The sequence below is a fragment of the Lepisosteus oculatus genome, chromosome 7 (genome assembly GCF_040954835.1).
Source record: "Lepisosteus oculatus isolate fLepOcu1 chromosome 7, fLepOcu1.hap2, whole genome shotgun sequence".
NCBI lineage: Eukaryota > Metazoa > Chordata > Actinopteri > Semionotiformes > Lepisosteidae > Lepisosteus > Lepisosteus oculatus.
In genome coordinates this window covers 47,429,706-47,456,449 of record NC_090702.1, presented here as the reverse complement: position 1 = coordinate 47,456,449, position 26,744 = coordinate 47,429,706, and the positions used below count along the sequence as shown (strand labels likewise).

At 35.4% G+C, this 26,744-nt stretch overlaps 1 protein-coding gene across 10 annotated transcripts in view; it reads left to right on the top strand.

Moving 5' to 3' along the window:
• LOC102697890 (voltage-dependent calcium channel subunit alpha-2/delta-1) overlaps positions 1-26,744 on the top strand; it is a 238,143-nt gene that overhangs the window by 165,150 nt on the left and 46,249 nt on the right. For 5 of the 10 annotated variants that reach the window (XM_069192581.1, XM_069192580.1, XM_015352221.2 and 2 more), the window contains exons 10-18: positions 1,672-1,771; positions 12,368-12,526; positions 14,706-14,810; positions 17,436-17,514; positions 18,139-18,188; positions 18,681-18,770; positions 19,724-19,801; positions 22,450-22,530; positions 23,362-23,436. In XM_069192581.1, the coding sequence (XP_069048682.1) occupies positions 1,672-1,771; positions 12,368-12,526; positions 14,706-14,810; positions 17,436-17,514; positions 18,139-18,188; positions 18,681-18,770; positions 19,724-19,801; positions 22,450-22,530; positions 23,362-23,436 (817 nt within the window). Of the gene's footprint in view, positions 1-1,671; positions 1,772-12,367; positions 12,527-14,705; positions 14,811-17,435; positions 17,515-18,138; positions 18,189-18,680; positions 18,771-19,723; positions 19,802-22,449; positions 22,531-23,361; positions 23,437-25,122; positions 25,177-26,209; positions 26,267-26,744 lie in introns of all 10 variants that reach the window. The other 5 variants (XM_015352218.2, XM_069192576.1, XM_069192577.1 and 2 more) reach the window with 2 other exon arrangements.

Here is a 26,744-nt window from a genome sequence, read left to right as displayed (position 1 = left end):
TAAAAAGCAGTATTTTTATTTGTACTAATTATAGCACCAAACCAAGTACTAAAAAAGTAGAAATGTCATTCCCATGTGCATTTTTAGCTTTAACAGCTCTAATTGTCTTAATTGCAAATCTTTAGCTTCCTTTAACATTTAATATGTATTGGTTAATTGTCTCAGCCCTGATCTTTCATCTTTTTAAACACAAGTTTACACATTATAATTTCCCAAGGGTACGCTTATCCCCTCATAATCTCAGCAACCCAAGTGTTGTACAGCATAAACCACACATGGTGGACTCCTTAGTATGTTATTCATTACAAACTGAAGTTTGTTACTATTGATACACTATAAACATATGAAGGGAATTGAAACACTTCCAGTATACTGTATGTACAATATACCCAAACACTTGTGGAAGTGTAGAAAGGCTGCCTGGCCACATCGTTGAAGCCGATACCCTGGCACCCCTCAAGAGAAGGATGGATGAGATCTTTGGATATATTTGCCAAATAGGCTAGATGGGCCAAATGGCCTCCTTTCATTTGGAACTATTTCATGCTCTTAATAAAGTAAATATTACTAATTTAGGAAGAAGCATGGTGAGTTTGTGTTAATATTTAAAGGTTGTTGATATAGTACTCACTTCTTAGTCATACAATGTACATTGGACCAAATGGACTTAATAAACCATTTATCTAATTGTGAAGGAATACATTTTATTATGATACCGTAATTACAAATACTCCCCACATTTTGGGTTTTATGGGAGAGGGTAAGATGATGCCAAGACTTTTGATTTTTCTGCTGGGAGAAAAGTGAGCGATTATCTCACTTCTGCAGCTCTCAGTCCTCACTGAGGTGACAGTGACCACCATTTCAACAGATAAAGTGTTGCTCAGGAAACTGCAGTTCTGGAATCAAGCAAATGGGGGACGCTAAAATTTAAAACCAAATTCTTCTGTTTAAGTTGACTTCCGATAAATCTCCTCGATTAGACTGTTATACATAAACGTTGTTGCTCTTTCTTTTTTATAGCATAATATGTCTGCAATCCTGTCTCTTTTTCTTCCATCTTTTTTGCCATAATTTCATCTTTTTATGAAGTATTCTGTGGTGTATTCAATGCTACATCTTGTAAAATAAGAGCAAGATTTATTATACTTTCAGAAGATACAGATGTTAGGAACGCTGCATCTGTTCGTTATGTTTTGATTGAGAGAAATGTTCTGTGAATTTCTAACCCATTAATGTTACCAAAACTTTTCAAAATTTTAAAAAGTAAAAGTCTTTTTTCAAACAATTTGTTATGTGAAAACGTCCCATTTAAGATTTAAAATCAATTGCTTATACTATATATTTGCTTTAGTATTGTTAGGTAAGGTGTTATATTCAGCTTTCCAAGGTTCAGCAGGTGAGTCTGGGAAAAACTCAGTCACAATAGACTGAACTACATATATTGGTGATTTATATTGGTATTTTTATACGGTTGGCTTTTCTTATAAACAATGAACGTTGAGGATTGACAGTCATCCATTACTGAACTTTGAGATATGAAAGGGATGTACCACACTGTACACAAGATACTGTAGGGGTTTTACAGAAATATGAGGGATATTTTCATATCCCATACACTTTTTGAAAGGTTTTTAATCTTTTTTACTCTTTGTCTTTTTTCTACACAAGGAGTGGAAGTGTCTCTGGGTTGACTCTCAAACTGATCAGGACATCAGTCTCAGAAATGCTGGAAACACTCTCAGATGATGATTTTGTGAATGTTGTTTCTGTAAGTATTTACGGAAAATGCCTGGCATATGATTCAAATAGTGTCGTCACTGAATTTTAAGTTACAAATCCGTTTTATATGATTGTTACGTCCCAGTGTGTGGTCCACGTGTGTTTTGTTGCTGTGTTCCACACTTCCTGACCTTGATTGTTCTCCCTCCCCCATTGGTCCATCTTCTCAGCCAATCAGAGTGCAGCTTATTTAGTATATAAGTTGGAGGCTTTCAGAATGAAGGGGCCTTTTGTTTGACTTTGGTTCTGCTTGGCTCAGCTTCTGTCTTGCTTCGCTTTTGGTTTTTGCTTCAGCTTCGTTTCGTTCGTGTGTGTTGTCTGTAAAGCTTTGGCTTTTGTTGGTTTGTGCTTGTCTCTGTGTACTTTCATTTGTTTGTGTGTTTATCCTTGTTTTGCCATTACCTTGCCCTAACATGTTATATGTTCGACCTTTGTGTTCTTTTGTACCCTGTTCCTGTTGACTACTCTCTTTTTTATTATTATTTGTTTATTATTATTATTTGTATTCCTAGTTCACTTGTATATTTGTGTGAACTTTTGTGTATAGGGTTAGTTTAGGTTGTTGGATACATTCTGCACATGTAGTTGATTTTTGCATTAGTAACACTAGTTTAGTATGGGTGAGTGCCTTTTGTCTTGTATGGTTTTGGGTAGTCAGTGAAGGTTAGCTAGGGCGTTTGAAGATGCAGAAGACCGTGTGTTTCGGGTTTTCTTTTGTAGTTAGGTTAGCTTTCCCTCACTTTCTTAGCCAGCTCCATTTTGTTTGTTGTTTTCTTTTCTTTGGCACCACTCTAGTTTCTTACCCCTGTGTGTTATTGTGTCTTATTACGTGCCAGTCACTTATTCAACTTAAAATAATCACTTTTTGCACCAACCCTTGTTGTTACGCTTCCTAAGTCCCACACCAGAACTCACCTGCATCCAAAAATTATCCTAAATGTTACACCCCTTTACCCATAGACACTTGGGGTCGTAACAATGATGATCTGGAAACATGGATGATATTCAAGGATAATAAAGTCAAATCATGGGATTCAAGTATAAGATTTAGCTGAAACTTGGACGTTTTTTATATTTAGGAAGATTCTTTGCAATTGCATTCAGCTATAATTGTGATCTCCCCTACAGTATATCTGATGCTTTTTTCATTAGAACTTCAATAGTCCAATGAAAGGTCTAATCTAATTTATTTTACTCAATGCCGGCTGCACTTCATAAGATACAGTATATTCAAATGGACGTAAAAGGAAATCATTGCATTAATCTTTCACAGGATAAAGCTTACATTGCTTATGTTTTTCTTACACATCAAAGTATGTTTGTTCCTTCTAAAAACTCAAAAGCCCACTCATGTGGGCCTAGGTAAAATGAGAAGCATTGTCCAGTTTTTACATTACAATGCAAAATATAGGAAAACATTATTTTTTTCCAATCATCCATCCAATTATTAATCACAAATTAAATGTAGCCAGGGTATTGGAGTTACCAATCCTAGTCCTTAAAGCAGTGTCATTGAATTATTATGACCAAGTAGTTGGGACCTTGTTTTTTTTTGTCTTATTCACAAGACAGCATCTCATAAAGCAATGTCCATAGTCATTCTGGCTCATTGGTTTTGAAATTCTCATCCAGATGGAAGAGTGTTACCTAGTGGTCCACCAAGACCATTTATAGATGTACCTCATTTTCCTAGATAAAGGATTCCAATCTCAGTATTACCTAGGCTCAGCACTTTTTTGTGATCTGGTGAGATCAGCTAGAAAAGTTTAAAATAATTAAGATATTTAAAAGTAAATACATTGGAAATACTATTTACATTTGCATTTAGAAGCAGCTTGTCTTTGTTCTGCTGTTTTAAATGTAAAACTGTTTAGAAAAAGATGCCTTTTAAAACAGAAATAAAGGCCAGGTAAATTTTATGTTTCAAGAACATTATGCTGATAAATGCAAGAAACATAAGAACAAACTGCACAAACAAGATATCACTCTGAAACAAAGTCTGTTGTGTGGGTCTCAAATTTGGCGGTGTATTGCTGAGTGAAATAGTCCTTGCTCTGGGATGAGAAAAGACAGGTAAGAAATAATGAAATATGGATCTGAGTTGAGTCATGCACTTGAAAACAGGAGTTTAATGAAATCACCAGTATTCCAGCTTGTGAACAGAATTGAAATTACATTCTTAACCCTTGTCCCCAGAGCACAGCAGTGGTAACCAGGAAATCGCCATCCATCATGCTTGATATCTGAGAATCTCTTTGAGAAACCTTTAAATTATTTTTAGTTTGTTGCAATAAGCCAAAAGTAGAGCTCAAATTGATACGAATGGTACCCCTGCCATTCCTGTTATCCATTCATTCTGAGCAGGGATTTTCAATTTGTTAGAGTTTGGAATTGGAACTAGGATTTTTATTAAGGAAAAGCTTTATCCAGAAAACAGTTTAACTCACACAATCAAATGGAACTCCACATGGCGAAAACACCATAGACACAAAAACAAATAATTTTTGCACTTTAACATTTAAAATAGGATAATTGATCAATTGATTGATTGCATTTTTGTAGTACGTTTCATCCTAATGGATCCCAAAGCACTTTACATATACTGTAGAAGGGAAACCTCTTTATTCACCACTGAAGTACAGCCCTCCTTGGTGATTCACAACGGTCATTATTTTCCAGCAATCCCACTAAACAGCATGGAGAAGTGAGAAATTGTCTTCACTAATTAAATGAAGGGGTGCCATTTGGTAGGCCAATTGTGTAGCCCTGTTGGTAGAGTTATAATACTCCTATGCTTGCAAACATTATCATAGGATCTTAAATGACCTCTTAGACAGGGTAAGTTTAAGTTTGGGGTTTAATCCAAGGGACAGCACTTCCTATAGGATAGTGCTCCTGGTTGCTTTACTGGTACATTGTGTGTTTTTCACTTCTGATGCTGAGGGAAGATTATCATGTACTGGTTGTATGTGGTTTGTATACACATTTGGTGTACAGTGTTAAGTCTTTGAAGGGGGAAATGTCTATTCTTACTTATCAGCAATGTCAGTCAAAAATCAGTTTTAATGATTGACGCCAATACAAAACAGCTGGTTCACAGTCTGCACTTCCATTACTTCTTTCAGACAGCAGCTGCAAAGGCTAGAACACTATTTACTATCCACCAAGTGAAAAATTCATTTGGTAATAGTCATCAATACATTGTACGAACTACACATTGTAGTTATCCACACATTCGAAACCGACTGACTATTTAGCACGCGTTTATGTCCCCTGTTTGACGTTATGTGGAACAGCTGGATGACAGAGGTCTTTACATCATAAATATATTTCTTTGGAAATATTCTTATACCCCAACAACTCTGAATTTTGCCATATGTACTATTTGGAGTATAATACAGTCTAGTATGCACTGTTAAATTTAAATGAAAGTCTTCCTACTGTAAATGTTTGAAACTGATTGAGGTACTTTAGACTTTTTAAACAGCATGCAAATAATCAAATCAGTATGCAGTCCAAAACAGTGCCTGTATTAGAGTTTCTCCCACACATTTTAGTTTGAAAAATATTTTATCCAGATCAGTATGTATTGTGTTCCTCCTAAAACTATGACACAAAATTGAACTAAATCAGGTCCCTATCCAGATTCTCATCATTCCTGCAGCTGCTGGTTGTTGTTCCAGCTGAGCTCTTGATTGTTAAATTGAACCCCCTATTTAGCTAATAAATTACCAATTAGAAGTTTTCCAATTGTTGTGCTTTATGGAGTTGAGAGATTTTATTTCTACCTGTATAAATTCATGAGTGTGTTAAAACCAATTTTATTAGGATTGAGCCATGTTTAGAATGGTATAGTTGATCAAATTATCACTTCAATTAAAGCACTGGCATAACCACTGCTTTTGTGTACCTGGCTTGTAATGAATAAAAATAAGCTGATTTGCTTTTTATGGCTGTTTAATGTTGTTTAAAGGTATGGATAATATTCTGATTAGTATAGTAATAATTCAGGCACACTTGGTTAAACAAATACTTTATTTATTCATTAATATTTATGTTACCAAATATTTGACTTTTTGGGTGTTAGACCTTTAAATAATGCCTACAAAGGCCAAAAGAAGAGCTGCTAAAGATGCTAAACTAAATTAACCAGAATACAACCAGCAGTTAAGTCTGTTTTTCTGTTAACAAAACTAATAGGAACCTATTTCCATATTCTAAAAAAACACCTACAAATCAGAAGAGGCTGTTATAACCCAAGGGATTCTTTACACAGGAAATCAGAGTTCCCTAAAAACCACAGAATAGCAAACTCTCTTAACAAGTTTCAGATACTGAGCCCCATTCTGGTCTTCCTGGGTGGTCTGGATCAAGAAGCTCCCACCTTGGATGTTTCCTTTTTACCTCAAGTTCTTCACTCTGTCCTCCACTCTCTGTTCTCTTAAGTGGTGTCTTTCTGGACTTGATTGACACTTTATCATTTATGCAGAACTTGATTAAATAAAGTAAAACAAGGTCAACTTTATGGTTACTTTGATCACTGAATCTGGACCCCCTACAGTTCAGACAAACATCGTTTTGCTTTGAAGCTGGAAATGTTGACAAAAGCCAGGTGTTAACCATTGAATTGAGATTCTAAGAGACTCTACCATAGTTACCAGTGCTCTAATGACTCGGAGTGTGTTGTGCTTTATAAAAGTGACAGTAGAGTGGGAGCAATTGTTAATAATGAGGGGAAGAAGCAGTAAACTGGACAGATCAAATGAAAATGTTATATCTTGTCTTTTTGAGACTCCCAGGTATCTACCTTTTTAACATCTCGTATGTCTGTTGCTCAATTTATGAAACTTTGATGCAAGTGAATAAGACCTTCAGGGGATGCCATTTTCTTTCACAATGTGTCCCATTTTGTTTTTCAAAATGCCAACTTTTAGCTCTTAAAATTAATCTGCTGTTACTTTGTGTGCCTCATTTGTGACTCCATCCTGAGAAACACGGATACGCAGTAGAGACTCTGCCTACTTCTTGTCTCTTTCCATTGACACAGCTAGGCAGGATGGAGTGTTGTGATGTTCCGTTTACAGTGTCAAACAGGTACCACTGTAGGTACTGCAGGTCCCACTAGAGTTGGGCCATCCTGCCTTAAATGGTGGTCATATGGTCATGTGGCAGTTACAAGGAGTGTGACTTTGTCTAACAAAAGACTTGGGGGGGTAATAAAAATGGACCCTGCCACACTGAAGAGGTTAAATGAAAGAGTAATGCTTGAATTGCCCCCTTTTAATTCTGTTATGTGCCTTGATGGCCATTAGTAGTAGATGATAGGACCAGCAATTCAATCTCAGAAAGCTATGAATTAGGGACCTGCTTTGCAATGAGGACACAGGGGGTGTAATTTGTTTATGATTGCATGCTAGGCTGCAGTTGCAGGGAGAGAACACTGATGGCAGTTCGGCTAATGAAACCCATACAAATAAAGCTTTGATTTGCAACTGCCTGGAGATCTTAAAGGTCAACAAAGGAAGTCAGTGTTATTGATTGCAATTTATTAAAAGTAATCTCTTATTTTTCTGTGACAGCAGAACGTTGAGTCACACCTCGCCCATCTTTGAAGGGCTGTCTGAAAAGAGAGTAAACATGGTTAAATGTTAACGCAAAGAAATCTTTTAGACAGCATGATGATGAATCTTATTATATTAAATTGGTGCTACAGTATATTGAGGTTAGAAAGTTAATAACTTGGTTCAGGCTGTCAGTGTACAGATTTTATTTTTTGTTTTATAGCTCTATATTTGAGTATATACAGTACAGTATCTCATTGATATTTGTGTTGATATAAATATAGATTGTATTGTTTAGGGTCACCTTTGTCAAGGGTGCTCCTCTAGTCCCTTTAGCAGATGGCAGTGCACAGGTTGTAATCCTGAAAAATACATAAACCACTTCCCTGTTGCCCTAACCTCCCTGATACTAAATCATTTATCATTCACATCCATAAACCTCCACCTTCGCCTAAGGCAGTCTGAAGATTTGCCTGACACGGGCACAGCGTCTTTCCATCCAGTCCTTTTTGAGGACAGAAAATGTAAATTACTTTAAATCTATACTTCTGTCTTGCGGTGCCATCTCATGTAATTTTTTAGTAATTTTTAATTACTGTAATTTTTTAATTTCTGCAATTTATTGATTTTATTAGGCCTGTGGAATATGCTAAATGTAAAATATCTCCTCCTAATTGGAATTTTTCCCCGCATACGTATTGGAAGGATGTAAAACTCAATCTAGAAATACTTTATATTGTTAATATGTAAAAGGAAAACAAAATAAGTTCATATGTAGGCTTTAAAGCAATCCTGTTAAACTTGTAGTTCTTGCATTTTTAATTGATTTCATAATACATATATACGTAAGTAGTTTTTATATTATCTTTCACACTTTGGCACATTTTCACTAGCATATTAATCTCATCACAGGGTTTTCCAATCTCATGGCAGCTGTGGCATCTTGCAGGATTTTTACAAGATTTGACAAACCCAAAACATAGATTTGCAGACGTCCTGCTTCTTAGCTTTTTAATGGTAATCATTTGCTTATTTTAACATAGCTTGTATAAATATTAATGTCCTGGGAATCTTGCACATTGTTTATTGCTTAACAGGTAAAAGTACATAGTCCTTTGTGTCAGGGCAATAGAATTCAATATAACATGAATTACCTGCTATGCATAAATCAGGTTCTGCAGAAGTATAGCTCTACATGTGGTGATCTAGCAGTATCAAAAAACACTTCTATCATTAATCGTATGTTGATTTACATATCTTGCAGAGCATATCACTACAGACAAAATTGAAAAATAATTGCAGCAGTTTTTTTTTCTGTTCTTGAATGCCTATTATCAGCACAGGCTCCTGAAGTTAAGAATCAAAACTACTTTAGCACATGGATTACAGCACACCTTCATATCTTAGTTTTTATTGGTAGGAAATGATTTAACATGCCCAGTATAACAGGAATAATGGAAACAAAAAAACAGATTGCTCTCAATGATAAAAAATTATTTACATTTTGAGATTTGTTTTTCTGTTGGTGCAGATAAAATCTTAATAATACATATTTAATTTAATTTAGTTCCAGATCTACTCGATTCTTTGTTGGATGCCAGCCACTGAGGGATAAACCCAGTGAAATTCCATTGCAATGGTGAACGCAACATAGGAACAATATTTGTTACATTACTTGTTAAGTAGCTTTGTGACCTAGTTTTGTTGAAATGAGCAGTGCAGTATAATGGCGTTTATTAGATTAGGCCTCTCATGGAATTTAATCCAGCTTTACTAGTTTCATTTTGTATACAGGGCTACAGTAATAGGATCAGAGGGGTTAATCCCCTGAAAAACTGAGTTAGAGGGCTCAGGGAAACCTTCCAAGTGCAATGTACTGTATAAGTGATTAGGACTCATTGGCGTCCATTTTATGTGGATAAATGATACGGATACAGTATATATACAGTATCTATCAGAAGATAATGATAATATATAAATGTGATAAAATTATTGCTGTAAGAAGAAAAACGGCTTTTTCCCAGTACTTGCATACAATAGTTCTTACAGTTCCTACTGGGAGTGTGTACCAAGTGTTTGAGTAGATTTGGTAATTCAGTCAGTTATAAACCAATTGAAAAGTATTATAAAATTCTTACCTGGGTATGTGCATCACATATAACTTCTAGCCAAGTAAGAAGAAACAGATTCTGAAAAGACCTTTGACAAGACTGAAATAGGATTTGAGCCTTTTTAGCCATTCAATCAACTTGAAAAGTCTATCATTTACATTCAGTTAATGTAGTAAATTTAAAAATGCATGAAGGTGTGGATTGTTGTCTGAAACTAGCCGAAAGTAAACCAAATGTTTTTTTAAACCTACAGACAAAAGTACAGTACATGAAAAGTCAACGATTGTTCTCTCAGTGACATGTTTTCAAAGTTTTCCAGTCTTAACCAAAGGGAGGGGAATTCAGAGGTAAACATAGTATATGGCAACTACAGGGCACTGTTTGATTAGATGAAAATCACCCAAACCCCTGAACAAATTAAAGGGATTTTTGTGGTATAAATTCTTTCAGGACATAAATCACAGGCTTTAGAGATTAATGAATATACTGTAATCTCTTTTAATTAAATTGAATGCAGTATTTGGAGGCACTGTATTTCATATACTAGAGATTTCCTAAAGTTAACATTATAATTACTTCATGATGGTGAGTGACTTCAACATTTATAGTCTCGCTTACAGTCTTTTCTATTCTTTATCAACAACTAATTAGCCCATTGTAGGGCCACAGTGCTGAAATGGAAAAACAATTAGTGCGAAGCAGGATACGCCCTGGACAGGACACCAGTCCTTTGCAGAGTCCTTCTGTCATAGTACATTAAATTACATATAAAATATGGTGTTTCATTTCACTATTAAATTATAAAACATCATCGTACAGTAGCTACATGGCCTTAATTCTTATTCTATGTAATGCTCCCCATTTGCAATCATCTGCTGACTCAGATAATAATGGAGAGATGTTTGCAAAGAAGAATGCCAGTGGGCAATAAGACACTATTAATTGAACGTTATAATAAGCATTTTGCATTCCACTTCATTCATGAGCTAACGAGTGTCATAATGCAAAGTGTTCTTATTTTAATTTTTATTTATCTGCACTTATATAATCCCTGACATATTGTACATGGATCTAAAAACAACAAAAAAACAAGATTATTTTAGACAGGGCTTTTATCTACGGTCAGAATGTGCTGTTATGTAAAGACACTCACCATCATCATGAATAATTACGTTTATTTTCCCTTCATGGGCTTAGATTCTTTCCTGTTCATTTGTACACAAATTGATTTCAAATGTCATTGACAAACTCCCAAGCTAAATTATAGCTCTTCAGTGTGACAGACATGTTTTGCGTGGTTTAGGGATGCCTTTAACTCAGAACACGGGGGGCAACTGAATTTCTGTTTTGCACTTTTTCTTCACAGTTGTTAATCAACACAATATGGATATAACTTCCTTTTCAGCTCATGCATGCACAGCCCTGTGTGTTTTGACAGTGCCTGCTGTGAACCACTGATACAATGACTCACAAATGCACCCTGTATTTTTATGAGAATTTTTCCTTGCATTTAATGCAGCGCCTGCTTCGTGGTGTCAAGAGTTTCTTTTATAGAGAGACAAATCAAAAGATTTCTTTCATCATTAATATCTAGAATTGTGTTTTCAAGTGTCATGTGTAGCACAAAAAAATAAGGCAGTCGTCCTTTTGGTAAAATTTGTAATAGTTATGTGGTAGCCTGAGATATTTCATAGCATTTAGAGAATGCTTCTATGTCCTGGTGAATGTGCCTTTTCAGAAATTTAAATAATTGTGCAATGATGGGAAACAGTACTTGCTGTTTATTTTAATGCTGTTGATTAATGGGGTTACAATTAAGTACAAAAACAAAACCGGGTTGTCTTCTGATCTGTAAATATTCAGGATCAACTAAACTTTGACAGAATTTCTTAGGAAATGGTTTGTGTAAAACTATTATGACCAAGTGTTTTCATATTAAAATGCAAGATCTATACTGTATACAGTTTAATAAAAAAAACTTATTAGTAGGTTTTCATTTAATAGAAATGCTATTACGAATATAGAAAGATTGGTTTTTACTGATAAATTAATTGACCTCCTCATTTGTCTTTATGGCTTAATAAGGCCCACAGAGACCCTTCACTCTCCCCCATTCACAATTATTGCATGAATGTCAAAATCTGTTTTTTCTCATGCAATAACATCCTGCAAGGTTACTTGTACAAAATGTTTCACACCTTTGAGGCAGAGAAATGAAGGGAAAGGTAGGGAAGAACAAGGATCTTAAAATGCATCTGTACAGAAATGGTCAGTTATACTGTATATCTATAAAAGACAGAGTTACAGTAGATGGAAAAGAAGTATAATCTAACAAGGCTCACAGAAGTGACATCACCCCCCCTCCCCCCCAAATCTAGATAGTGTAAATGTAGACTAGAGTAGGACCTGATCTTTCAGTACAATGGAACTGAACTTTCTCTATAGCGAGGTAGCAACCATGATTGAAGGTTGGCAGGACCAGAGCAGAGCAGAACAGATGTCAAATTCGTCTGTGGAGGAAGACTTGGTCCTGTACTTTATCTAGGAGTGGAACTGCTATTCAGAGCACCAGAAAGACCAGATCAAAGCCTAAGAGGATCAGGAAGTGGTGCACTTGTCACATGGACGTCATCAGAATATAGATTGTGGGAGAATCCAAGGAAGGAAATGAGAGACGCTGGAGGCAATTGAGCAGAACCAGAAAAATTCCAAAGCAGCCAAGCAAAAATGACCAAAGCATTGTAACTACCATGGGCCAAGTAAATCTAAACTTCAAAACTGTTCTTTATTCCACTGAGCTGCAATTTAGTTAGAAAGTCTAATCCAGGTTTTAACAAGCCTGCTGAAAGCAGACGGCATAAATATACAGTACAGTAGGTGTGTTGAATAATGCATTGTTTTTTTTTGTTTCAGTTCAATAAAGAAGCGAACTATGTTGGCTGCTTCCACCATCTCGTTCAAGCTAATGTTCGAAACAAAAAGAAGTTAAAAGACGATGTTCAAAATATCACAGCAAAAGGAATAACCGACTATAAGAAGGGTTTCAAGTTTGCCTTTGAACAGCTTTCAGAAGTAAGTGCTTTCCATGTTCTTCTTAGTTCCTGAGGTCGTATCAGAAGCCAGTGTGAAATCAGATAGGTTTACAGAGTACATGTAGAAAACGGAGCTTACACATCAGTACTTGACTGATGTTGTCAGTCTTGATCACTGTCAGAGTAATTAACATGACATACTACAAAGTTTGTTGATTTCTTGACCTGCTGTAGAAGTCACTCAATTTGTCACTATTTGCTTTGACCAAATTCTGCTGCTATGCTATTTTGTCACAGGAAGCTATTCACTTTAGTGAGAAAATGTCTACCTTGGAGACGTGGATGTTAAATAAGGTTACACTGCTTCTTCAATAATCTTCAGTCACACATCACAAAAATTGTTCATTTTTCAAAAGTTCACAAACAGAAATAAAGAAAAAAAAAGGAAAGCTATAAAGATTAAATTAAATTAAAATTAAATGATACATGGCTTATAAGCACAGTGTTTGTCATTATGTTACTCATACCGCCATGTAAATGCAAAAAAAAGGTTTGAAGGTGGCTATTTCATGGACAGTTTTTATTGTCTATGACTTAACGACCGCAGATTGTCTGTTGATTTTCATTGGTACTTGAACTTGAACTTTATTGTCATGTGTAACCGGTACTGGTACAATGGAATTCTTACTTACAGAAAGTCTCTCGATTGTAAAACAAGTGTAAAAAACAAAACAAAGTGCAAACAGTGCATCAAGACAATATACAGACAAACAGTAGACAGTGTGCAAGTAAACATGTAGACAGTTTGAATGTAAACAATACAGACGTGTAAACAATGACTGGAGATGTGCAATAAATAAGAAATCATAAAGAGGTACTGTAGATGGTGATGGTGTAGGTGTGGTCTGAGGGGGATGGCTAAATGTGGTAGCCAAAGACACTAATATCTTGTTTTCAGATGGTAACTGAGAATCAGGTTAAGTATTGTCTACTCAACTTAAGGTCCTCACAATCCATCCCATCACAGCGCTTTGATACGAACAATGTTGTATTGTTGTATTGAATCTGCTTGCTATCAACCAAATAATTAAGGAGTTGGTTGCAGCAAAGCTATGTAATGGAGTGGATGAGAGGAGTGCAAGTTGAGTAGGCCTGGTCTGATAACTTCTGAAGTGGTTGTAAAGTCTTCTTCTTGGCTTTTCAGAACCATTCCAAAGCGTTTAAATTATAACATGGCATCACTTGTATTATCTTTGACAGTCTGCACTCTTTGTCCAAGAATATTTTTCTCTCAGGGTCCAACAGCAACTTCACAATCCTATTGTAGCGTCAAATTCAATTTTTTCCAACTGCAGACCTTTGCTGTGTTTATAACCAAAAGGCAGCAGCAGATGTACTGAAGAAAACACAATACAGTACATTTGTGTTAAGAAAATCTAGAAAACACTGTGTTTGCTGACAGTGTAGAAAACCCAACTTTGTTTTTAATGGAAAAACAGCAGGAGAATATCTAAATGGTATAGAGTGAATTTTATAAGTGGTGCAATGTAGAAATGTCTTTTCACAATTTCCACATTGGGATTTTTTTCCTGTTGTTTAATAGAATTTAAAGATCCACCCTGTTATTAATGTTGACTTCCAGTAAGAATCCTGTTGTTAATAAAGCCACCTTTGGTTTAATCAGGCGCACTGTCGCAGTGCATTATTATGAAGCATTGCCACCTGCTGGATGTACACAGTATCGCAACAATACTGAGTTCAAATTCTGGCTGAGTAAAACTTTAAAGTTCCATATTTTGATGCGTTCATATTTTAATGTCTCGGATTTTGTTGAAAATACCAACTACACTCTTTACTGTACAAAATATTTATATATATTTTTTAATTTAACACTTTCAGAAATTCTGAATATGTTTAGTGTGCCGTAGACATGTTTCCGTGGTGCATTTTCCTGTTTTATTTTTTAAACTTAGGGTTTTGTAATACGTCCGTGAGGAGCGTTTTCAAACCACCTCTTTGAAAAATACTTACTTTGCAGAGTAACACTTGATATTTACCAAATACTTGTTTGAGAGTGCTTGCCAGGATAGGCTCCAGCTCCCCAGAGACCCTCTATTGAAGAAAGTGGTTAGAAAATGGACAGATGGATTGGTTCAAGAGCTAGATGAGATTTTCAAAACCCCTGCAGGATTTAATAAAAGATTTTTGAATATCTTCAGTTTAACGGTTCCCGTGCACACTGCAACAAAATAATTATGCTCTTCACTGACGGAGGAGAAGAAAGGGCTGAAGAGATTTTTAAAGAATACAACCCAGAGAGGAAGGTAAGTAGATTTTAGTGCCAGAAACTGACACTATCGATTGCTCTAAGATAACATGAATGCCATGGATATATATTGTTCTTAAGATGCAGATAATTGTATCAATACCAATAACAAATTAAATATTGTTTGGCTATTTGTTGCATTACCAATAGCACATTATTGTTTTTTACAACTTTATTTGGAACTTTGGACATTTCAAATTAAAAATGCCATCCTCCAGTCTCTCGACTGTCTTATTTAGTTTAAGGGTCGCAGCTAGAGCTTATGACATGTCCTGAAAATCACAGGTTCAACTCTTGTCTGTGTGACTTGCAGGCTGTGGTGAAGGGTTTTCAGTGGAATAATACTCTGGAAAGTGACATACTGTAAGGAGGACTAATTACCTCTTGACCTCGGGCAGTACACCTGCAGGCCTTGACATTATTAATGTGTACATCCTACATCACACTCTAAACATTTGTGGACAGTAATGTAGAACTATACTTAGAAGCAGGAGCATTGATGTGGTTTTGAAGATCCATTGAGTAAAAGCAGTTCTTCTTTGATTGTTTTTAATTTTTCTGTAAATTTGTTTGGCATATTCAAGACTTTTTTACATTTACTTGTCCTATTTTTCCCCCAACAACTATAATTTCTATAATCTGGAATGGGTCACTGTTTCTTTTTTCACTGATTGGGATCCACATGCTATTTGTCTTTGAAAAATGGACTTCTTTTTGAAAAACCTATTCCAGTAGCGCAATATTGGCTTTGAAAGGATGGCTGCATAATTCAATTGATTTGTTATTGTCCCACTTCATGTTTAAACACAGTGTTTGAGCTGCCTGGTTTGAAGTTCATTAAAACTGTATCGCACGTCTCTACATTTCAATCATTTAAACCACCCCCAATTAATTGTGTTTTCTGAGTGGCAGATCCATTCTGGTTCTCTTCCTTGTTCATCCGCGGCACCACACTGTCACATCAATAAAATGACATCTGGTTCACCCTTCCCCAGAAGGGCTCCTTGTTTCCTAGTCTGTGATGTGTACTGTAGCTATCTGCCAGACAGAAATGTGTGTGAAAGTCATATTTGTGGAAGAGGTGCTTCTCTGTTTATTTATTTTGCTTTGTTTTTGCGTGTATGCATGTGAATAAAGGATCTGAACTTAACGCCTAAAGGAGTTGTTCTGCTTTAATGACAATTTTAATTGCACAGTGCATCATGCCAGCCTCTGCAGTTTACATCACAATAGGAGGATCTTTTTTTAATCTATTATCTAAATGCACTTACTGTACAGTGCATTCTTTTCAGCATTTTGATAAAACACACTCAAAACATATTTTCTATAATGTACTGTACTATGATTTATGAACATCGGTATTGTGCATTAAAAGGATCAATAGTATATCATTAAGAGTTGTCAAAAATATGGACATATAGGGACATATTGAGTAGCACTCACTCAGTGCTCAGGATGGAGCTTGTTATGATATTAAGGTCTGAGCCGTGTCACTAGCTACCTTAATCATTTTGTCATACAGTAAACTTTGACATGTGCTTTGAATTCTTATCCTTCTTGACAGCCGTTTGTGACCAAACTTGAGCTTTTTAACAGAAGGCGCTATTATATTTATTTGAATGCCCTGGTAGGTTTTGTTTATTAATCATATTTCCTCGAGTGTAGGTAGAATCTTCCATCCCAAAAGATCCCAAAGGGTATTACATTCAGTTGGAGACCATCTCCATCTGCAATTTAAGTACAGTGCCCATTTGGGCGACATGTGACAGCAGCTCCATTTAACTATAGATCAGGATAAGAATTGAGAAAATGCTACATTAAGGGACTTTTCTAGACCAGATTGCACAAGACCAAAGTGGAATTTAACCAGACACCAAGATTTTACTCTCATCCGTTGGAGGTGTAATCTGATTATGCCAAAGCTTCTTAAAGAATATTGCTTATAGACCTGAATTATCTTTTCAAACTACATTTCATGAAGGACATTTGCAATCATCCCACAAGCCTTGAGCTTCTTGGCTTTGGATATTGCCGAGATTCATTTTTTTCATTGCTGGCAGCAGAGTTGTGGAGGTCACAAATTGTGTTTGTGAACGTCTGACGATTCACCAATGAATATGAATGGCACTGATTGGATTGCTTCTGTGCATAGGCTCTTTTTATACCTAAATGGCAATAGAAATGTTGGTCCAGTAGAAGAAATATAGTGTTATTAAAACTTGCCTTGTGTAGATGGATGTTTTGCCCATTATGCCTTCTGACATGTAGGGGCAGCAACATTAGTTTTTTTACGGGACAGAATTGTTAGCCATGTGCCCAACCTCCAACATGGAGGACCTGGCGCCCGATGTGGGACACGACCCCACTCTCCTGAGATTATGAGTCTCGTGCTCTACCAACAGAGCTAGTCGGGGCCCGACTTGCCTTGTGGGGTTAGATATAAATATATTTTTACACTAATACTTTTGATACACATGATACTCATACTATTGTATTTTTAACATTTTGATGTATAAATGTTAGAAAATTCTGCATTTCTTTTCCTACATTCTACATAAACTTATAAACAATTATGGAAGTAACATTTGAATGTGTTTAATAGAAATCATTTTATATTCTCTAGGTCCGTGTATTTACTTTTTCTGTTGGTCAGCACAACTATGATAAAGGACCAATACAGTGGATGGCCTGTGCAAATAAAGGTATTATTTCATATATGAAGTAAAGACTACCCATAATGAATATTTACAGATTGGCCAAAATTCTTAAATATCAATCAGACAATGCCTATGTACTGTTCATAAATGCACTATTTTGACATGATGTCTTTGTTTCAAAATGCTTAATGCCACTGTTCAGGTTTTGGTTTATAATTCATCATGTGATTTATCATAATGTTAAATGATTGATCTTGGCTCGTAGCTATTTCTTGATGTGTTGATGGCATGCTTTTGTGGGAGTGTGGGAGATGGATTTTTTTTTTTCATGGATCATTAGGTGGACAGATCTCAGTTTTACAACAGACCTGTTACTACAATGGCTGCTTATTCAATGTCAATCATCAGTCTAGGCTTTGTAGGGAGTTTTTTACTGTACTGTATGTGTAGGATTTAAGGTGTCCCATACAGAACAATGACATCCTTATTATAGTAATGCTCTATATAGAACTTGATTTATTGTGTTAAATCGACAATGAATAGTTATTAATTATTACTGTATACTCCTAACTTTTCACGTATTATGTGGGTTTACCATATGCATCTGACAAAGAAGAGAATAATTATACATTGTATGAAACTAAATAAATTGTATGTTGTTTTTTTTAGGATATTACTATGAAATTCCTTCCATTGGAGCAATAAGAATCAACACACAGGTACTGTGTAAAACAAATTTGACTGTTTTTACAGATTTTTAGTGAAATAGGTTGTACTGTTCATGTTTAAACACCAAACTTTAGTAACATTGGCTGTTCTCATTATGACTGGCCATATCTTTAAAATTTTGCTGTTTTATCTTTTTTTCTTTGCGTGTACCATAGTAATCTGTCTGCACTGAAGTAAAATCAATTTCTGTTTGATTTTAAAATATTGAAAAAATATTTCATCTTTGTAACAAGGTGCTTAATTACTCAAAACTATTTATCAAGGTTGATATCAGCTTTGCTAAGTGACCTTCCTGACTTTAGTGAGCACTTTTCTAAAGAATGTCATTTTAATTCATAGTAGTTTAATAATATCAAACACCTTATATTTTTGTATTTGCAAGTCACAGGTTAACATTAAAATATTTTAGCTGTGACTTGAATCTTCCAATGCATGCACATTTATTTTTAAAGGTTGAAGAAGCAACTCTTTTTTTATTTCAGGAGTACCTTGACGTGTTGGGAAGGCCAATGGTTTTGGCTGATAAAAAGGCCAAACAAGTACAATGGACAAATGTCTATCTTGATGCGCTGGTTTGTGGTTTTATTTTTTGGGATCTTATTTCACTCTTCATTCTCTTTGAAAAACAAATTCCACAAACACAATTTTAATTTTAATATACAGTAGTATAAATGCAAATTCTCATTATTATGTTTCACATGAAAAAAAACAGTACAGTTAACTATTAAAATGTATTTTACATAGTGCCTTTACTATTTATTTAATTAGCTTTATGGACTGCTTAATAATAAAGTATCAGATGTAGATCAAAATGATCTTACAAACCATTTTGCAGGGGTGCAGTCTGTAAACTATACAACTTGGAGTCCTTCTGTTTTTCTTCAGCAGTGAAGTGGTAGACAATTGCTTTACAAAGGTCATCTTTTAGGGTATTTCTGAAGGACTCTGACAGTGTACAGTACAGACATGCATACTGTACTGTACAGTATACATTCCTAACAATAAACTGTTTACATTGGTTTCAGCTCACATTACAGGATTTTCGTGATATGAAAATTTTAAAAAATACATTTATTACAACAGTTACTGTATATTATACAAAAAGTGAAGTTCCGAGAAAGCAGAAGCAAGTGACTGCCCTCACTTTCTGTCTTATCAGTGATCACAGGGCTATTGACCTGATTTCTGTTGCTGTTTCTCTCTTGTTACTGGAAGATGAAGGGATGTGAAGTGAAGTTGTCATTCAGAAGGATGTTCGCAGTTCTTGTTCTCATACCATACATCTATGGACACTATTTGCAATACATTTTTGTTTTGTAATAATAACGTCTGTTGTAATAGAAAACTGAGCATTTATAACCCTTTATTGCTTTTCAGAAATGCAACCTTTTTTTGTCTTAATAGTGTTTTCCAGTATAATAGTTGGTTAGCCCCAGTAAAATACGTTACTATTTAAATAAATCACTGTTTTTATTGTCTGCTTTCTTATTTTACTGACATGTGTGTTTTCTACTTTGCACAACAGGATCTTGGCCTCGTTATCACGGGGACACTGCCAGTTTTCAATAAGACTGAGATAAAAGACAACAGTGGTCAAACGAAGGTACCTGTCTTTCAAGATAATACGTAGTCATTTTAAAATGACTCCCAAAAAGTTCCACAAGGACTATATTACCTTTCTACAATGTTCCTCTGCTAACTACAGTTCGTGTGCTAGAGAGTGACCTTTGTGCTAAATATCAAGACATGTAAATTTGTTACAATTGTAATGTTTATTCATGTAAAAAAAAGGTACAAGCTTTTCTAATAACCAATAAGTGTGAGGGAAAATTATTTTGAATGAAAGTTCAATTTCAATTTAACTGTATCAAAGGTGTTCAAATGCAAAGTTACGTAGAGTATCTGCATTGCCAGGAGTTACTGGAAAAACACTTTGATAAAGCTGTCAAGTACTAAATAAATTTTACTGCTTTTTTCCTCTCCTGGAGAATAATATTGCTAATTCTACAGTAAACAGGACAGTCTGTTTAATCAGACATCCGCTGTGTGTTCTGTACTGGCCTTGACCTCTTCATGCTGAGTGTTTTAGCATACAATTTGATATCATGGACAGTTACACATGCATAACATACTGTAGTTTAGGTTTGCTGTTAGTTTACAAAAGTTTCAGTTTACCCACCATTGTCACATGAGTGTGATGTAGCACAAACCATGAAACTAGCATATTCCCAAGGTAAAATATTGGGAGATAAAACTAGATACATCTAAAATGTCAGACTTTAACCCTTCTCCAATCTTGTCGAATGGAGACATGCACGAACTACAGCCTCTGGGATCTCTCCCATCACATCACAATACTTCCCCGAAAGGTCATTCTAGATAACATGTTCTCAGACTTGAAATCACACAGCAGCTCTCTGCCTGCATCCCAGAAGACAAATGGAAACATTCACTGTCGAACCTTTTTTTTTGTTCTTTGATTTCATGTTAGTGTTCAATATGGTCGGAAATGTGCCAGAGAACAAACAAATAGCAGAACTTAGGCATTGGGCTTGTGGAACCTGACTTGTATTCCGCACGACACTATATTCAACAACAACAGCAACACTAGCTAAATCATCTAGCTGCCATTGCCTATCTGCAAATCCGTTTGACAAAAAAAAAAGACTGTAGCTTTTTTATATTTATTTGCTAATTTTATTCTACTGCCTCCTAGAGAGTGCACTGGTTTCATGCTTTGGAGTGCACTTTCTAATATCTTGACTCATCAGTAAAACAAGAAACAAAGGACAGAAGTGGAAGCTACGTGAAAGTACATTTATAACAGGGAACAGAAGGCATTTCTTTGGGTTGTAAGAGTATGTAACAGGGTTCCTGGGGATTGGTGTTTGAAGCTGATACTTCGGCTCCATTCAGAAAACGGCTAGTTGAGGCCCTCGGATTAATTAACTACTCCAGTAACTACCGAATGGGCTAGATGGGCTTCCTCTAGTGCATAATGGTTTTTACTGTATGTTCTTTTGTTCAGTCACACAAAAGCATCGTATTAGAACCCCAGTTTCAAAGACACACTTGTTCCGCATCATTGGAGTATCACCACCCATAGTCTCAGAAAGTACTCGGATGGGAGTCCTCTAAGTAACAAACAGGCCGCTGCTGTAAGTGGTTCTCGTGGGCCATTAGGTGTCACTCTTCCCTCTGCACCGGAATTTCCCAACCAAAATCCATGTTTAGGGACCAGGGACACTGTGCTGTAGGAGGTGACAAGACTTTAAACCAAGGTCCTGACTACTTGGTCATGAAAGATCACATGGCATTGTTCATAAGAGCAGCTGTATTAATCCCAGTGCTTTGGCTATATTCCACTCTGGGCCTGTACAATCTGGCCTTACTACAGTATTTCAATTGGTGAGGCAGTTTCTAACTTCACTGCCCCATCTAGTTCCTTACACTTATATAGCGCTTTTCTGTACTCCCCACTCAAAGCACTTTACAGGTAATGGGTGCTCCCCTCCACCACCAGTGTGCAGCATCCACCTAGATGATGCAACGGCAGCCAAAGGGCACCAGTACACTCCCCACACACCAGCTATTAGTAGGGAGGAGAACAGAGTGATGAAGCCAATTTATAGATGGGGATTATTAGGAAGGCATGATTGATTAAGGCCGGGGTTACACCCCTACTCTTTTTGAGAAACGCCACAGAGAGTTATGACCTCAGTTTAACGTCTCATCTGAAGGACAGCAACTTTTTACACTATAGTGTTCCTGTCACTATACTGGGGCATTAGGATGCACATACACCACAGGGTGAGCGCCCCCTGCTGGCCCCACTAATACCTCTTCCAGCAGCAACCTTAGTTTTTCCCAGGAGGTCTCCCATCCAGGTACTGACCAGGCTCACACCTGGTCAGCTGAGCTTCAGTGGGTTGCCAGCTGTGAGTTGCAGGGTGATATGGCTGCTGGCTCACCTGCTGTTGCTGATCTCATGCTTCAGCCTCAATTGCTGATACGGGTTACCCAGGTGGGTGCTGTACATTAACAGGTCTTCACCTATCTGTGAGCCAATTTCAGATCCGTTGAGATGAAGAGCCTAATATAAATTTAAATAAATATTCATTCCATGCACCCATGCACACATTTTTGGTTAGGAGTTCTCTGATGGAGTCAAGACTATCAATTTATTGACATTTGTTTAAAAATCAGCACAAGCAGTGATACACTTCTAACAATCTTTAACTTATTTTTAAGCACCAGAACCAGCTCATTCTGGGAGTAATGGCAATTGATGTGTCTCTTGATGATATCAAGAGGCTCACACCACGCTTTACAGTAAGTATAATATTTAATATGCAAATGTTGACGTGGATACTTAACAGTATTACTAATACTAAATAGGCATTTCACTCTTATTGTTAAGGATACATTCTCAGTCAAGTGTCTTATCAGATTTAGATTAAGATTATTCAGATTTAACAAAAAATAAAAACATGATTACAGAGCCAAAATTGCTTTATTTCCAACAAGCAATAAAAGCTTTTTTATGGCACTAATCAGATAATTGCCTAGCAAGAATCCCTCAACAAATGCAAAAAGTGTTATCGAAGTGATTTATAAATGATTTATAAATGAAAATCTCGAGAACCTGATGTAGCAATTTATTGTATAAGTATTCTAGCTCATTTAAACTTTGTGTACATTCGTTAAATGCAGAATTGAAATGTAGTTCAGCTTTTAGTGATTCATGGTCTGTACGTTCACGTTCTTTATAGTAATGGGTGCTTTTAAAAAAACATTCCTGCTGTTCTGTCTTTTTTACTGTTTGGTTTTATCAGAAATGTCTTTAATTTTCAGAAGAAAGTGAAGAAAATGTACTGCTGTCTAAAAAATACACACAGCTGGGATTATATGTTTTTTCAGCTTTAATGATAGTGATTCTAGATTAACATTAAGTATTTCCAGATGCGAACATGTTAATGGAATGTGTATTTTGTGTATTACTACAAAGGCCTTTTATTCCAGAGTTAGTGTTGTTAGTGTATTCTATTGAATAACTCAAATTTCCTGTAAGGTTTGTGCAATTATATTATAACAAGAGACAGGGATCCGGGTGGTCCATGTACAAAAAGTGACTATAATGATTATTATACACTTCTTTTCTAGATTGGTCCTAATGGATATTATTTTGCCATTGACCCCAATGGCTATGTATTGCTTCATCCCAATCTCCAGCCAAAGGTATGTGATTTTTTGGCTTTTTTACCAAAGTAACTTTATAGGCTATTCCTGTTTTAAACAAAGTGCATTCTTCACACATTACTCATTATTTGTCAGAAAACATCAGTTTCACATGATATTTCCCTACCTATTTATACTTGTCTTTGTAAGGAGGGGGGAAATGAGAGACCCATGATGTTTCTTGAATAATAATGAATAATAAATGTAGACAATTTAGAACTAATGAGACTTTAAAATTCATTATAGAGGACAGTTCCATGGGTTAACTTCTCTTTTCAGTTTTGGCAGATTATCTTTCTGTTTTGAATATCTTAAACTATCTGTATATTTCATTTATAGTCAACAGTATGACTGTATATTTAATTATGATTTAACTATATTAAATGATTAATGATTAGTCTGTGTTGTAATAATAGGCAGCTTTATTATGTTACAATATTTATAATTTTACTGAAAAAGTATTTTTGTTTTTCCAGACACAAGTTACACAAAACTCTTTTTTACTTAAATTAATTATTAATTGAATATAAAAACAAGAAGCAAATTAAAAAGCAATCTCTTTTAAGTGCAGCAAAATGCAACTTTGAACAGAAAATATACGTAGTCCTGTATAAACTATGAAATATTAGGAATTTGGTTAGACATTTTTATATTAAGCCACAATTCTTTCAACTTGTTTGGAGAAATGTAATCTTGCAGGTACTTCCCTCTGGTGAGAAAAGGTTTATAATGTATACCTTGATAAATACTGAACAAATTCCAAGATGAGAAGATTCTCTGAACAATAATATAATAAGTAATGCTACAATGTCTGTTGTATGGACTCAGCAACAATTGGCTTACAACAGGTGCTTCATAAACATTGCAACTCAACAGGCAACTAAAGGTAGAATCCTATCAAGGAGATAAGTAAAATAGCTCCTTTAGTGATCTTTAGTGATTCAGTGTATATACTGTAGGTAATTTTTGACATTGCTGTTAAAAGTTCTCAACAAGACTGTTTATAAAAGGGTGAATTGTTTTCAGTTAATGGAAACTTATAACCTTACATTATGTACTTTTTATTTTCTGTAGCATTACTAGTAATTAAGTTTAATGGTGGAGATGAGCAAGAACCTCTCGTAAGAAAGTGAAATCCCAAGATACCATTTAGGATCCTTTGTGTTTCACCAGAAGTTTTACCATGTTTTGGTAAAAATTCATACATTCAGTTTATCATTCGTACAAGGAGAGGTTTAATACCAAACCTGCAAATACCGTAGCAGCGTTTTGAGATGCTGATATCCTCAAATACATAGCCTTCACAATTAAAAAGCTACCGTTTGCACGAAACTTGGAAATTGAAATATAAGCAATTCAATTCTTACACTTTTTTTTTCAGAAGCCCCAAGTGAGACTAAATGGATGTTTCACTCTTTCACCAATCTAGTGTACTGCATGTTTTAAAACCATTTTGATAGCTTAAACATCCTTAAAGGTTTTATATAACAGCAAATATAAACCAAATGTAACTGTGTGTTGGTGTCACAAATCCCCTTTCACTCTTAACTCAGTTTTACAAAGGTTTTATGAATGTGAAAAGTTTGCATTAGCACTTTTGCTAACTTTGTGCAGCCACACAAAGTGATTTAAATGGATGTACTTTAATAACCAATCTAATTTAATTAACTTTTACTCTTTTGATAGAAAAGGATCCATAGGATTAAACTTAATAACAAATATGCATTTACCTACAAGGAGGTGAGAGTATGTTGTAGATTAGTGTGACCTGCCATGAGTTTGGGATTATCCTTTTCAGTTGTTTCCAATCCTACAGTGAAAAAATGTTCTGAATATTCTTGGTAGCTTCACAAATCTACTTTATTATGGTGATAAAAAAAATGTTATTTACAACATGATTGTAACTGTTAGGTTTTCTGTACTTGGGAACTTTAGAAAAATAAATTGAAATAAGAACAGAACATAATGGGCAATATTAGCATTTAAATGCAATTTTATTTTGCTAAAAGACTCAAGATTCAGTGATAAATTGCCTTTATTGTATCTGTATCACTGCAACAAGCTTGTCTATCTGTGGTGTTGAAGCCTACATTTCAGGAGACACATCCACATGGTGGATAGATAAGCCTTGATGTTAAAAAGTGTTAAATTTATGACATATTTTGTCTAAAACATACAGTACTTGGCTTAAGGGAAAATATGATGGCCACATGGGTGAGCCAAGGGGAGCACTGGTAGAGAAAAGATGATGGGAAGAAATGTCTAAAGTCCTGAATTTGTAGCTTAATGATCAAGTGATTGATGGAACTTCAGTAGTCTTTTCCAAACTTTACTTATAGAATCAATAAAGGAATAATTATAATATGACATATTTTTTCAGAGTGTAGAGCATCTTTTCAGTTATGCTAATTGTCTCTATAGCTGAAAATGCTCAATGCTTTAATTTAACAATGAGTCACACAGTGTGCGAGTCTCAAAACTTTAAGCAAGGACGTTTTTTTTTTCCTGTTAAGAAGTAGTATAATGTAGCTGTAGCGATGAACTGTGCAACTGAAAGTCCAATCCCAAATTTATGGCACATTCACTTTCCCCTGCTATTACTCCTAATGATCTCAGTAGAAGGCATGGTTTTACACTTTAGATTTCCTATGTAATTATAACTTATTTGGCCAGAATATGGTCTGCCACATGAGTACTGTAATCTCTCACTACAGGTGTTAAATGTATAATAAAGGGTATTATTTATATGGATATCACTTTTTCACCATCTCAGCCAGTTGGTCTAGGAATCCCAAAGGTTTTAACGGGAATATGGAAGCCTGTTTTCCAGGTAATGGCGGATAAAAGGGGGATGTGTAGCCTTATGTGAATCCTGAAGCAAAACGTTTCTGATGTAACATAAAACCAGACATTTAATACATATTCATTTATACTCTTTAAATAGGAGTCAGTGAAGCCTTTAATATCTGAATGTGATAAAATTCAGCTATGGTAAAGGATATTGACTGTAATAAATAATAATGTATATCCATTTAAAAATTAAAAACACATCAATCTCTTTTTTGTTCTTTTTAACTGTTCCCAAATTTACAATTAGTGCTCTCAGAAAGCAGCTCTTTGAGATGAAAGAAGAAACTGATCTTGTCATCGAGTTAATCTCTGTTAAATCTGTGGTTTTTGTCATCCTTTTAATGACATACCACAACCTTAATCACAGAGTGAGGTACATCTAACAAGCATCTAGTATTCATGTAAAAGCTCACTTCCCCCTGGTTTGTCCAAATTTAAAAAAGGCTCAGACTGTTGTA